Below are 13634 nucleotides of genomic sequence, written 5' to 3'. Positions count from 1 at the left end.
TCTTTCCCATAAAATAGACTATGAATCTGGCTGGCTTTCTTTTTATAAAACATGAGCTTGAAGCATAAAGATTAAATAACTGGTCTTTTGTGACAAAAATGACAGATTTCTTAGCCAGTGAGTTTCCAGCTAACTCGTAAGGTGTATTATGGTGCCTTGTGCTCACCTAATGGATACTCAGTAAATGGGGGTCAAATGAAAAAAAAATACAAAATTGTTACTATTTTATGAAGTTGATTCTTTTAGATGACTAAATTTGGAAGTATATTGAATATTGTGCATTACATAATGTTTATAACTAATCCAAAAAAATGATTGTTTTGGCATTCTGTCTTGAATGTTGTTAAGTATTTTCTAGTCCTTTTGAAGTTATAGACACAAAGCATTGTACAAACAATTATCCTTATTAACCTGTTGCATGTCCTTTAGTTATGAAACTGGGACCAGAAGCTTTCAGATTTGATGGCGGTGTCGAAGCCATTGCTACAAGGCAAAATGAAAAATACTACATTTTACGACCAGAAGTGATTGAGACTTACATGTATATGTGGCGACTGACTCATGATCCGAAGTACAGGAAATGGGCGTGGGAAGCTGTAGAGGTGAGGCTTTAATTTGCATATTTCTTACAGATCAGTGTCTCAATGAAAAATGTTCACCAGTACCTATAAATGTGTCAACTCAACTTTTCTGTGTAAAGCTTTCAACAGTTTTTTGTTTTGTTTTTTTTTTTTTTTTCATTTGGTACTGGATATTTCTAGTTAAGTCCCTCCCTCCCTTTGGCTTCAGTTTTGCTTTATAAAACAGTGATATAAGGATACTACTGTTAGACTGGGTATTGACGAAGATATGTAACATTACGTTCCCATGACTACAGAAAAAAAAAAGGTCACTTATTTCCAGAAAAGGTTGCTGGCAAGTTGGGGATATTCACCCCTGTTTTGTCTGTTTTAAGAAACTGCACAGATAACATGTTTTTTTGAGTTGGTCTTGGGGCTTTAAATGATAGTATACACTTTTACTTCAGAGTAAATTAGCTACTTCGATTAACTTTTAGAAAGAATTTACAGAAGAAATACTTTGGCCAGGCATGGTAGTATGTGCCTATGATTCCCAACTATTTGGGAAGGCTGAGGCAAGAGGATGGCAAGTTTGCGGCCAGCCTGGGCAATTTGTGAGACCCTGTCTCAAAACAGAAAAATTACTTTGTCAAAGTGTATTCCTTTACTATTCGCAGATTTCTCTGAGTATCTTGTAAACTTGTCATGTGTTCTTGTGTGTCATTTTAATTGTCTGTCATCTCCTGGGTCTTTTCCTACTAAATATGGTGTATTTTCTTTCTAAACTAACCTATTGGACATTTTCTGTGCTAGAGGCCAGAGGAGGTGCCCTCCAGGATATGCATCAAACAATGTCTAATTTTAAAAGCTATTATTCTCAAAGAAGTGGGAGGAAATTCGGGGAATGAGAACAAGCAACTGCTTTAATTACAGTCTCATTCTCTAATGCTCTTTGTTAGACAGTCAGCTTTCTTTAAAAATTGTCCTTAGGAATCACTTCTCTCAGGAAATCTAAAATGAATACTGGCTTTGTGTGGAATTTAACTAATATCTTGGAAAGCCTTTGATGAATCTTGCTTATTACCCTCTTCACTTACTGTGTCTTATCATGAATCATCAGTCATTTTAAGTAATAACATTTTAAGTAAAAAATGCAAAGTTCTCTAATAGTGTTCATTCAGTAGTAATTCCAATTTCTTTAAATTCCTGTTTTATTTTTTCTCTGAAAAAAAAAATGTGTTTAAATTGAAGTTCACCTAAGCTTTAGTGATAGGGAATTATTTGGTCTTGAATTTACCAGCAACTGAATTATGAATTTAAGTCACATCTTATACTTCATCAAATCTAATACATTATAATTTATAAAAAAATAAATAAAAGAATCATTATTTAATATGCCATTAAGAAAGAGCAAGCAACACTACCGATTACAACATGACACACCAATTTTATAGAAGTTAAAATGTGAGAAATGTTTGAAACAGATGTAATAAAAAATGGGAGGAAATATATCTCTGTTGCTAGCTGGGCAGGAAGCTTTGTTTTGCTTGATTCTTCAAGGGACTTGTTTGTACAATAAAAAGGTTGGTTTTTGTGTTAGGATTTTTATCTCATATCAGCTCTTTAGCATAACATAAGATGCAAAAGTGTTTCCCCATATCATAACACAGGATTCCCCCTGTTTTTGCTGCCAGTAACTTCTGCTGGAACTTGAGATATAATGGTGAGCAAGAATCCTTAGAAGGCATGGAAGCACTTGCTTTTTTTCTGTGATACATCCCTTTGGTCTTCTGTTCCAGCAGCAGCCCCTGCAGACAGTACCCCTGTAACCTGGCAGCTCCAGACTCAAGCAGCCAGTGCTTCTGAGCTGTTTTGACCTAGACTCAGTCTGGCTGCCTGGACCTGAAAGACCACATCTGGAAACCATGTTAGAGAAGGAGGAAGAATTGTTTTCCTAAGCAGCTGACTGTCTGGGTTAGATGGGGATGTTAGCCCCAGAAGCAGCCTTCAACCAATAAGCTTTTTAAGTTTATGGATAACTATCCTGGGCTTCCTTCTTTAAAAAAATAATTACATGATGTACAAGATCCTGGGTTCTATCCCCAGCACCATGACAAAAAAAAAAAAAAAAAAAGAATTCTGCAATATTAGTTCCTCAGAGGGTTTTTCAGGCAGGAGTGGGCCACTACTCCATATATTTCATTTGCTCTGCTCCTGTCCCTGTTTCACTCTCTCCACTCACTTCCTGATATCACCTCCTCAACAAACTTCCTGTTTCCAACCTTGTCTCATCTTCCATTTTTAAGGGACCCAAATTAAAACATAGGGAGTCACCTAGTTTGTGTTTCTACTCAATGACGACTCTTTGCCATGTCTTTCCCAGATGACTATTCCTCATCAACTCAAGAAGTTTGCAACAAAGGAGACTGTACTACCTGATAAAGTAATTCATTCTGTTTTTGAATGGCTGAAGGTGTTAAATATTTGCTCCTATGAAGCCAGAATTTACACTGTTCTGAGCTATGGGTTGGGGGAAGGGGTGGACTCTCTTCTACATCTCAGTTTCTTCATTATCTGAAAACGGCACATTTGCCATCTCTTTACTTTCTTATCCATTCTCTATGTTCTGGTTTCCAACTGTGGTCCTTCAAATCTGCGCAAAAATGTCCCTCAGCCTAAAGTCAATTGTTCTTTTAGTCCATTTATAAACCCTTGGCCAATCCTGAAATTATGGTGAAACAACATTATCTATTCTAGCTACCATTGAGACATCTCTTATGCTCAGTACCTGTTTGTGTTTACTCTTCTTTCACTTTGTGAAGAACTATTCTTCTATCTTCCAAATACTCTTTTCCCAGCCTTCTGTCACTGACACACTTCATAAACCTGATTTGCATGTCTTAATTAAATATCTTAATAACAATGTCAAATAAGATATGAAAAAGTATGTAATACAGCAGGAAAACCCTGGAGACATCCTCCACAGTGAACAGAAATCCACTAATCAAGGTGTCCAAGCTTTTGTGAACTCACAAAAGTAACAGAAGTAACTTCCAAATGATATTTCTTTTGCTTTTTCTCAGTATCATAATAAACTATTTTACATTCGTTGCAATTAAACATCTGACAACTTACAGATGAGCTTTATCAGGAATTAATTATCCATGCACATGCATGTAAATTACGAAGTCATGTCTGCTGGTCTATAGTAGAGGATAAAGCCTAAGTAAGGGCCAAGTGCAGTAGTGCACGTCTGTAATCCCAGCGGCTCAAGAGGCTGAGACAGGAAGATCCTGAGTTCGAAGCCAGCCTCAGCAAAAGTGAGGCACTAAGCAACTCAGTGAGACCCTGTCTCTAAATAAAATACAAAAAGAGGCTGAAGATGTGGCTCAGTGGTTGAGTGCCACTGAGTTCAATCCCAGGTACCCTCCCCCCAACCAAAAAAAAAGCCTAAGTAAGGCTTTTTCTTTTCTTCTGTTTTTTGTTTTGTTTTGTTTTGTTTTGTTTTGTTTTCCTCCAGATATTTTTCTGTAGTCACCTGAACCTAACCCTTTCCATGTGGTCATTCTGACTCTCAGTGATTTCGCTTTCCTCTTCCTGTTTCTGCCTCCCCAGGCTCAATCCCAGTTTCCAAAGTCTTTTTGATATATTCATGCACTTGGATTCTCTATTTTCTGCCCCTGAGTTTAAACCCAACTCTAGCAGACAGCCTTAGCAGCATTATTTTTTTTAAATCTCCATGGATTAGTTATTCATCTAATCTGGTCAATGAGAGAAAGTGTTATGTCTTCACAATCATGGTTTCTGACTTAGGATTTAACTGATGCTGCTTGCTGTTTTTTTACCGTGCCCCTCCAAACCCAAAATATGGTAACGTGGGTCAGATTTGTCTTTTGTATTTTGTTCAGAGATTTAGCCATCTTCCTATATCCCCTTCTCTGTGATTAGCACATCCAAGCCACATATGGTTACCAATAATATAATCATTTACACAAAATCCAGGTGATCCCTGTGCCAAAAGCCTGAGTCCCTGCAGCAGACTAGAGAACCCATGATCTGGTCACACTGTGCTGAGGCACAAGACTGCTTCCCCTGTTGAGATATGGGTTCAATCTGGCTTGTGATGGAGGCCCAGGAAAGCTCCTTGTCCCCAGCTTCACATTCCTAAATCTTGAAATTTAGACTTTTGATATGAAGATATTTCATCTCTTCAAAGTTAAGAATGCCTCTTTTGCATTTTCTCTTTTTAAAAATTATTTTTAATTTACTTAAAAGCTTCAAAAACTGAAAATTGCAAGGCTACTTTGACACTGGCACTTCTTCACCTTGTCTTATTCTTACTTACTCTTATAAGCCTGTGCTGATAAGATGCCCATTACCTGATCAGGGAACCTCTGAGGCCAAGTTAGGAAATGCAGAACTGAGGATTTGCTCTCCTCCTTACCCCCAAAGTTGACTGTGTTCTTGATTCTGTGAAGATTATGGGGGAAAAAGAGTGAACAGGGTGAACTGGAAAGAAAGGCGTCTGAACATTGTCTGCAACCCAAAGCATCTATTTCTCTTCACAAATGAAGGAACTTAAATATCTATAAACAAGAAGAAGGCTGTTTATCATGCCTGGCTCTCTCATTAGCTGATCACCAAGGAAATTCAAGGGAACAACCCAGAAAAGTCTTTATGGTTGAAATAGCTTTAAGGAAATATCTGGAAACAGGGATTCATTGTGGTATGTAATAAGCTTGCCAGTTTCTTTTAAATCCTGATTTTTTTTTCCTTTACAAATAATTTTTGGTCTATTCCGTGTATCTGATATTTGGCTTTTTATCAAAAAGTTCTTTTCTCAGGAGAAAAAAAAAAGGAATGATGGAAAAAAGAAAAAGGACCTAAGAATTTCCATCTTCAGTCTTATCTCTGATTTGTCTTATTGTCTGGATCTTAGAATGTAATTGAAGCATCTTCTTAGGTTGATTATTCCTTTTTCTGGAGGATTTTAAAAGTACCAAATCATGAGAAATTTTCTTTCTTTATTCATATAAACTGCTAATTAGATTTTCTTTAACCTAATAATTAAATGCTTTTCCTCATGGACCCACATTCTTTCTTCTCTACAACCAAGATGTGAAAAAATCGATACCCTCATTATCAGTGTCTAAAGACAGAAACTGAGCTCCTGGTGCAGCGTCCCTTCTCATGAGCAGCCAGGGCTGCTCCTTGTCTTCTCTTTTATTTTTTCTGGATCCTTATTCTTAGAGCCTTATTTTCTTCCAAAACCCTTTGCTAGCCAAGGAACTTTTTTTAAATTAATATGGCAAACTCAATCTGTGCTTTAAAAAAAAATAGTATATAACTATACATGTAAAAGAGAGAGGGGTGGGGGAGGGAGGTTCAGAGTCATTCAAGGAAACTAAAAGATAAAATTAAAATGACATGGGATACTAACAGAAGTTTTTTATCTTTTTTATTTCATTATAAATATTAAAGTTTTAGTTTTAAACTTTGTTATTTGTCTGCATAGTCTAGAACCAAGTTTCAGAAGGCAATTTTTGTGCAATGGGAATTTTTGTTTTACCATATGATTAATAGAATTAATAGGATGTAGTGAGCAGAAAATAACTTGCCTAAAGGGAAATATGCTTGGGTATCTAGCAAAACCAGCAGTGTCATCTCAAAGTCCAAACAGCACAAAATATGATTCAAAGTGAATTGAAATTTAAACATAAGATCTGAAAAACATAAAACTCCCAGAAGAAAACATTGGGGAGAAAGCTCCCTGACATTGGTCTTGAATTTTTTTTTTTTTTTCAATTTGACACTGGGGCAAAGGCAACAAAAGCAAAATAAAATACGTGGGCCTACAGCAGATTAAAAGGTTTCCATACAGCAAAGGAGACAATCAACTAAGTGAAAAAGTGACCTAGAGAAAATATTTTTAGCCATATGTAGGATTTGCATCAAGGGTAGACCACATTTATAATGACGGTCACATAGGATGATAGCTCTCTTAGTTTGTTGTGTAAGTACACTCTTAGTGTTCATACAACAATGATATCATCTAACAGTGCAGTTCTTAGAACATATTCCCATTATTAAGTGAGACTTTACTGTATTTGACAAGGATATAATATCCAAAATCTATAAGGAATTCATACAACAATAATGAAAAAGTAATAATTCAATTAAAAGTGGTCAAAGGCATACAATCAATCAACAAGTACATGAAAAAATGCTCACCATCTCTAGCAGTCAGAGAAATGCAAATCAAAACCACCCTAAGATACCATCTCACTCCAGTTAGATTGGCAGCCATTATGAAGTCAAACAACAAGTGCTGGCGAGGATGTGGGGAAAAGGGTACACTTGTACATTGCTGGTGGGACTGCAAATTGGTGCAGCCAATTTGGAAAGCAGTATGGAGATTTCTTGGAAAGCTGGGAATGGAGCCACCATTTGACCCAGCTATTCCCCTTCTCGGTCTATTCCCTAAAGACCTAAAAAGAGCATGCTACAGGGACACTGCTACATCGATGTTCATAGCAGCACAATTCACAATAGCTAGACTGTGGAACCAACCTAGATGCCCTTCAATGGATGAATGGATAAAAAAAATGTGGCATTTATACACAATGGAGTATTACTCTGCATTAAAAAATGACAAAATCATAGAATTTGCAGGGAAATGGATGGCATTAGAGCAGATTATGCTAAGTGAAGCTAGCCAATCCCTAAAAAACAAATGCCAAATGTCTTCTTTGATATAAGGAGAGTAACTAAGAACAGAGTAGGGTCGAAGAGCATGAGAAGAAGATTAACATTAAACAGGGATGAGAGGTGGGAGGGAAAGGGAGAGAGAAGGGAAAATGCATGGAAATGGAAGGAGACCCTCAGAGTTATACAAAAGTACATACAAGAGGAAGTGAGGGGAAGGGGAAAAATAATATAAGGGGGACAAACGAATGTCAGTAGAGGGAGCAGAGAGAGAAGAGGGGAGGGGAGGGGAGGGGAGGGGGGATAGTAGAGGATAGGAAAGGCAGCAGAATACAACAGACACTAGTATGGCAATATGTAAATCAATGGATGTGTAACTGATGTGATTCTGCAATCTGTATATGGGGTAAAAATGGGAGCTCATAACCCACTTGAATCAAATTGTGAAATATGATATATCAAGAACTATGTAATGTTTTGAACAGCCAACAATAAAAAATTTAAAAAAAAAATAAAAATAAAAAATAAAAGTGGTCAAAGGAATGAATAGACATTTGTCCAAAGATGTACAAATAGCCAACAGATATATGAAAAGAAGTTCAATATCATTAATGATCAGGGAAATAAATCAAAATTATAGTAAGAATCTACCTTGTTCCTATTATTGGCTACTATCAAAAAATTTAAAATAACTAGTGTTCTCAGAAATGTGGACAAAAGAAAACCCCTCTTCATTTTGGTGATGCACGTTGGTATGACCATCATGAAAAACAGTATGAAGTTTCCTCAAAAAATTAAAAATAAAACTACTGTAAAATCCAGTCTACTTCTAGGTATATACTTCTAGGAAATCAGAGATATCTGCACTCTCACATTCACTGATTCGCAAAAGCCAAAATATTGAAACAGCCCATCATATTGAAACAGTGTCGATCAACAGACGAATAAATAAAATGTGGTATATATATATACAATGGAATATTATCCAGTCTTAATAAAAAGAGAGAGAGAAGGGAAATCCTGCCATTTGCAAGAACATGCATGAACTTGGGAGACATTATGCTAAGCAGAATTAGCTAGTCACAAAAAGACAAATACTGTATGATACCACTTCTATGTAGAACCTAAAAAAAAAAAAAAAAAAACAGAAGCAGAAAGCACAGTGGTAGTTACAAAGAACTGAAGGGTAGAGAAGAAAGGGAGATATTGATCAATTGGTCAAATGGTACAAAATTTCATTATAGGGTGAATAAGTTGTAGAGATCCAATGTATAGTATGGTAACTATAACAATAATGTATCAATGGATTTCAGGTGTTCTCACCACCACACACACAAAAATAAACAAGTGTGTGATGCGTGATGCATGATAGACATGTTGATTTGCTTGATTGTGGTAGTCATTTCACAATGTGTAGATACATCAAAATATCACATTGTACATCTTAAATATATGTAACTCATATTTATCAATCACACATCCATAAAGTTGGAAGAGGGTATATATTTTAGAAATAGTTACCAGCCCCATTTTTCTCATGGCCTTCCATTTTGTTCTTCTAACCCTGTCATCATTATCATTAATTAGCAATTAATAATCAATTTTTTAAAGAAATAAGATGTGACTACAGCAGCAGCTGTTTGGGGTCCAGTGCACTTTCTCAACTAGTGGTTTATAATCCCAGTTGACATCAATAATCTTTCTGAACCAGGAATCAACAAATTTATTTTGTAAGGCCCAGAGAGTACTGTTTGGGACCATACAGTCCCTGTTGCAACTATTATTTTGTACTACAATCTGCCATTTATCCTGTGGTCTTTAGTTTGTCAAATCCTACTCTAGACCATAGGATAAAATGGTGAAAATAAGTGAAAAATTATTCTAAAACTAATAAAAGTGTTTCTAATTAGATAAGATATATTGCCCATATGTCCTTTGACTTTTCATATTTTATTTATATTTCTGCATAATGGTTTTTAAATTTTTTCCCTGAAACTGTTAACAAGCTTTCATTTAATCTGAATCTTTGTTTTATCAGAATTTAACAACTTAATTATATAATTTATTGACAATCATTTACTGAATTTTCCCCTTCTCTTCGTAATTCAGGCCCTGGAAAATCACTGCAGAGTGAAGGGAGGCTATTCAGGCTTAAGGGATGTTTATTTCATTTACGAAACTTATGATGATGTGCAGCAGAGTTTCTTCCTGGCAGAGACACTAAAGTAAGTGAAAATTATTCTAAAACTATATGACTGATGTGCCTGACAGAACTTCTTTGTAGGTGTCTTTAGTGAACACTAATTCAAAATGTCATTCCACACACGACAATAATTGCTTACAGGTGTGTTTCCAGTCATTCCAAAGTTCAGTGACTTGAGACTGCTTTGTGTGATTTCATAGACTAACACCAAAGGACAGAGTAAATTACTCCCTATTAATGAGGATATCTCTCACAGTTCTGATAGGCTTGACTTGTCCATGCTGCTTCACAAGATGAGTAGAGATGCTGAGGGGGTTTTCACTCTGTCTTTGTGGTTTTACAGCCTGACATGGTCTCTTGGGGCTCATATACTCACATTTTTTCTCTCCAGATACTTGTACTTAATTTTTTCTGATGATGATCTTCTTCCACTGGAGCACTGGATCTTCAATACTGAGGCACATCTTCTTCCTATACTCCGTGAAGATAAAAAGGAAGTTGAAGTCAAAGAGAAATAAAAATATATTTTATATTTTACTCTGCTTCATTCCCTTCACTGCATACCTTAATAATTTCTTTTATGGTAACCAGGCACATGATAAACTTTTATCAATAAGTCTGTGATTATTCTAAGTTCTAAAATTGTTTTGCAGTCTTTTATGTTTATTATCATAGGCATAAATGGACCTAAATTTCTTATTCCTTTATTATCTAGCCAGTAGATCCACATGTTTTGTTTGTATAGTATTTTTGTTCTCTCTTAAGTAACCTCTTATCTCTGGAGTTCATAAAATTGTGATATTATTTTCATTAAATTAATAGAATGGTATACCAGTGACCTCTTAATTACAATTTGATTTGACTGCAAAACTTTTTCCTCCTCTATGAGGAGATGATATCTGCTTTAAGCTGTAATGTTTTGCCATGTTGCAAAAAGCCATAATAATAAATTAAATATTAAAAAAAAGCTTTTTCCTTTTTGATTTTATGTTAATCTGGTTTGTCTATCCACCAGAGACAGATCTTATAACTGTGACAGCCTCCTTATGCGGGTCTATCGTTATTTGATAGAATGTCTTCTAAAATACTCATTCACATTGTAATTCAAATTAGAAAGTCATCCCAGAAGAATCATCTCATGTTGACCTCATTTCATTGGAACTGCAATTCCAATTGCAGTATATTTTTGTTGGTTAATTATATTAGTGTTTCCTGAGTTATGAATTTTTTTCTTTACTTTTAATGCCCTATGTCATCTTTCTGGATCTTGTATTGCTTGATTTCTTCCATACCACCTTTCTTCACCTTCCATAGCAAGGTGAGCTCTGCTATTAATGAATTATACTTTTTTCAAGGGAAACAATTCAACTATTAATGTTCTAGCTTTTGCTTTTAACTGAATATGTAAAGAAATTTGGTTTTGAAAGAAAGGGTGAGAATTTCGTGTGGCTATTAATTCATTTGTCTACCTTTCGTTTTTTAATTTTTCTCTTAAGAAGAAAGCATTCCATTCTGCTGAAAAGACATGAAAATGGCCCTTTCTCAAATGTAGTAAATTTCTTCATTTCAGTTTATAAAAGTAGGAACGACTTCGTGAAGGAAACTTTGCCAATTTGTCTATTCACTGTCCATTAAGGAAAATTTAATAAACTCTTAGTCAAATAAGAATATTGTGTATCTACTATGGCTAAGTTCTATGTAAAGATTCCAACTTAGAAGCAACATGTAGGAAAGGACACTCCCAGTTCCCCAAATTTGATCTGCAGGGATCAAAATAATTATATATTTCTTGTAAACATTAAGTGTTGAAACATGAATGGTTTTCTCAAGAACAGAATTTGGTGACATCTTTGTGTTTTCTTATCATATTGGCACTGTGAATGGGCTAATGTGATGATGCAGAACTAAGGTACAAAGGCTTTGACCATCTAAATTTTCAGTTTCAATGATCAGGTAAATCAGTACAACCCCATGAATTAGGCTGAAGCATGTGACATTGCTGCATTTGTAGTTTAAAAACTCTAATATCAGCAATTTCATCTAACTCCAACCTAGTATTTTTAAGAGAATTATTTTCTTAACTCTCGATAGACAATAGTCTTAGCTATTTCAGCTTTTGAAAGTGTTTCCAAAGATTTCCTTTGTCTTACAAAACCACCTTTTATTTTCTTTCAATGTTGCACTTTAATATATGTCAAAGAACAAATTAGTGAAATTAGTAAATTAAAAAGATTCTTTAGCACATCATTATGACCACATAAATGTGCCTCTGTGACCCAAAATAACTTTCCATGTCTTCAGCCTGCCTACTGAAATGAGTGGACAACAAAAGTTCTTTTTTCCAAAAACTTTAAGGTAAAATATTAAAAATCACTGCCAAAATTAGGCCATATGTATTTAGATTATAATTTTCACATCACTGTCCTTGGATCAACCATTTAAATAATTTTCTTTTCATTTCAATTTTATTTGAAGAAACACATATATTTCTGCAGCACATAGGATATTAAAATCAGGTTGTGTGTACGCACACTACACTGTACCTTTTGTGTCCTTGTTTAAGTAGACAAGAATCTGTACTCCATGTTGCTGTGCCAATGGCAAGAAGTGTTTTCAGTTCTAGAACTTGGATTTTTTTAACAGAAGATCCAAAGCACCAAAAATGTATACAAAGGATTAATACTATAATAATGTAATTTAATTAAAATTATACTTTGTGTTACTTTAAACAACTGGTCTCTAGATAGACACTGTCCTTCATTCATTCCCAACAAAATTGTGCAGTTGAATTTATAAATGTATTCACATCCTTAAAAGATGAACAATTAAAATAACATTTAATTTTGTGTTTATGCAATATGTTTTTGATATATTTTGTGCACTTAATAGTACACATATAAGTTGTATGCCAATTTACAGAACTCAATGACTTCTTTATCATGACTTTTTCATGTGTATTACCCACTTTTTACATTGTTTTTGATTTGTACATAAATCCATTCTGTCATATACAACTTTATATAAATCTCTAATGTTATGGGAAGCATAATAGATTGACACATAATTTTTAAAAGTTATATTTGTAAGATTTCTCTATTGTGAATAAAGTCTTTTAATATATCTCCTCCTGTATTATATTTTTTCCTTTTAACTAAATTTTCATATGTCTAGGGGTGAATGTATACAGTTGCAAACAGAAATTAGATCCTAATAGCAATTTTGTAAAATACCTAGAAAATCTTGACAAGGAAACATTTCCCATTAAAAACTTTACATTGCAAATTATTTTGTGTACATAGCCTTTGGCTAATCATGTTCCTTTATTAAGAGTCTAAGGTAGGTTCAATACCAGGACATGCAGGGGAGAGGCAGGGATTAGTGTCAAAAATGGCATAAAGTCTAATGCATGCTCCTAAGATTGCACTGCAAGGAGATCAGTCTAATCCACCCCACCCCTAAAACAAGACAAAACATCATGTGGTTGTGTTATGTTACAAGTTAAATTCTGCTGTACAAATTCAGAGGAGAGAGAGGTTCATAACTTTGGGGTGTTCAGAGAGACTTAGTAGAAAACAACTTGGGCCACAGGAGGACCTCCAGCACTTTTGAAAAAAGCCTAGGTTTTAAATTTATTTATATATATATATATATATATATATATATATATATATATATATATGTACTGGGGAATGAATCCAGGGGCTCTTACCCACTGAGCCACATCCTCAGATCATTTTTGTATTTTATTTAGAGACACGGTCTCACTGAGTTATTTAGGGCCTCGAAAACTTGCTGAGGCTGGCTTTGAACTTGCAATCCTCCTTCCTCAGCCACCCAAGATTCTGGGATTACAGGCATGCACCACCATGCCTTGCTCTAGGTTTTATAATTTTATTTTGTACTGTTTTCAGACATTTTGGTTGCAGTTCTTTCCACCTAGAACTCTCTTTCTCCAATGTAGTATAGCTCATTCCTTTAGGTAGCTAGTCAGCCAGGAGTGAGTGAGCAGGAATAAGATAAGGAAGGCCCACTGGAAACCACGGGGAGTCTTACCTGACACATAAGCACCTGGAAGATGAGGGCCTGATACGTTAAAGCCTCCCCCAGCTAGTTACATGTCCTCCTGAGGAAAAACCATTGTTCCAAGATCAGGTCACCTACTAGGT

The 13634-nt window shown here is 35.2% G+C and overlaps 1 protein-coding gene across 1 annotated transcript in view; it reads left to right on the top strand.

The window, feature by feature from the left end:
- Man1a1 (mannosidase alpha class 1A member 1) overlaps positions 1–12588 on the top strand; it is a 175142-nt gene extending 162554 nt beyond the window's left edge. The window contains exons 11-13 of the mRNA XM_046466986.2: positions 430–602; positions 9375–9490; positions 9860–12588. Coding sequence (XP_046322942.1) covers positions 430–602; positions 9375–9490; positions 9860–9986 — 416 coding nt within the window. The 3' untranslated portion in view covers positions 9987–12588. The remainder of the gene's footprint in view (positions 1–429; positions 603–9374; positions 9491–9859) is intronic.
- The last annotated feature ends 1046 nt before the right edge of the window (positions 12589–13634 follow it).

The sequence above is a fragment of the Marmota monax genome, unplaced genomic scaffold (genome assembly GCF_021218885.2).
Source record: "Marmota monax isolate L192 unplaced genomic scaffold, Marmota_monax_Labrador192_F-V1.1 WCK01_AAM20220418_F8-fsc00140, whole genome shotgun sequence".
Taxonomy (NCBI): Eukaryota; Metazoa; Chordata; class Mammalia; order Rodentia; family Sciuridae; genus Marmota; species Marmota monax.
This window is presented reverse-complemented; position numbering and strand designations above follow the sequence as displayed.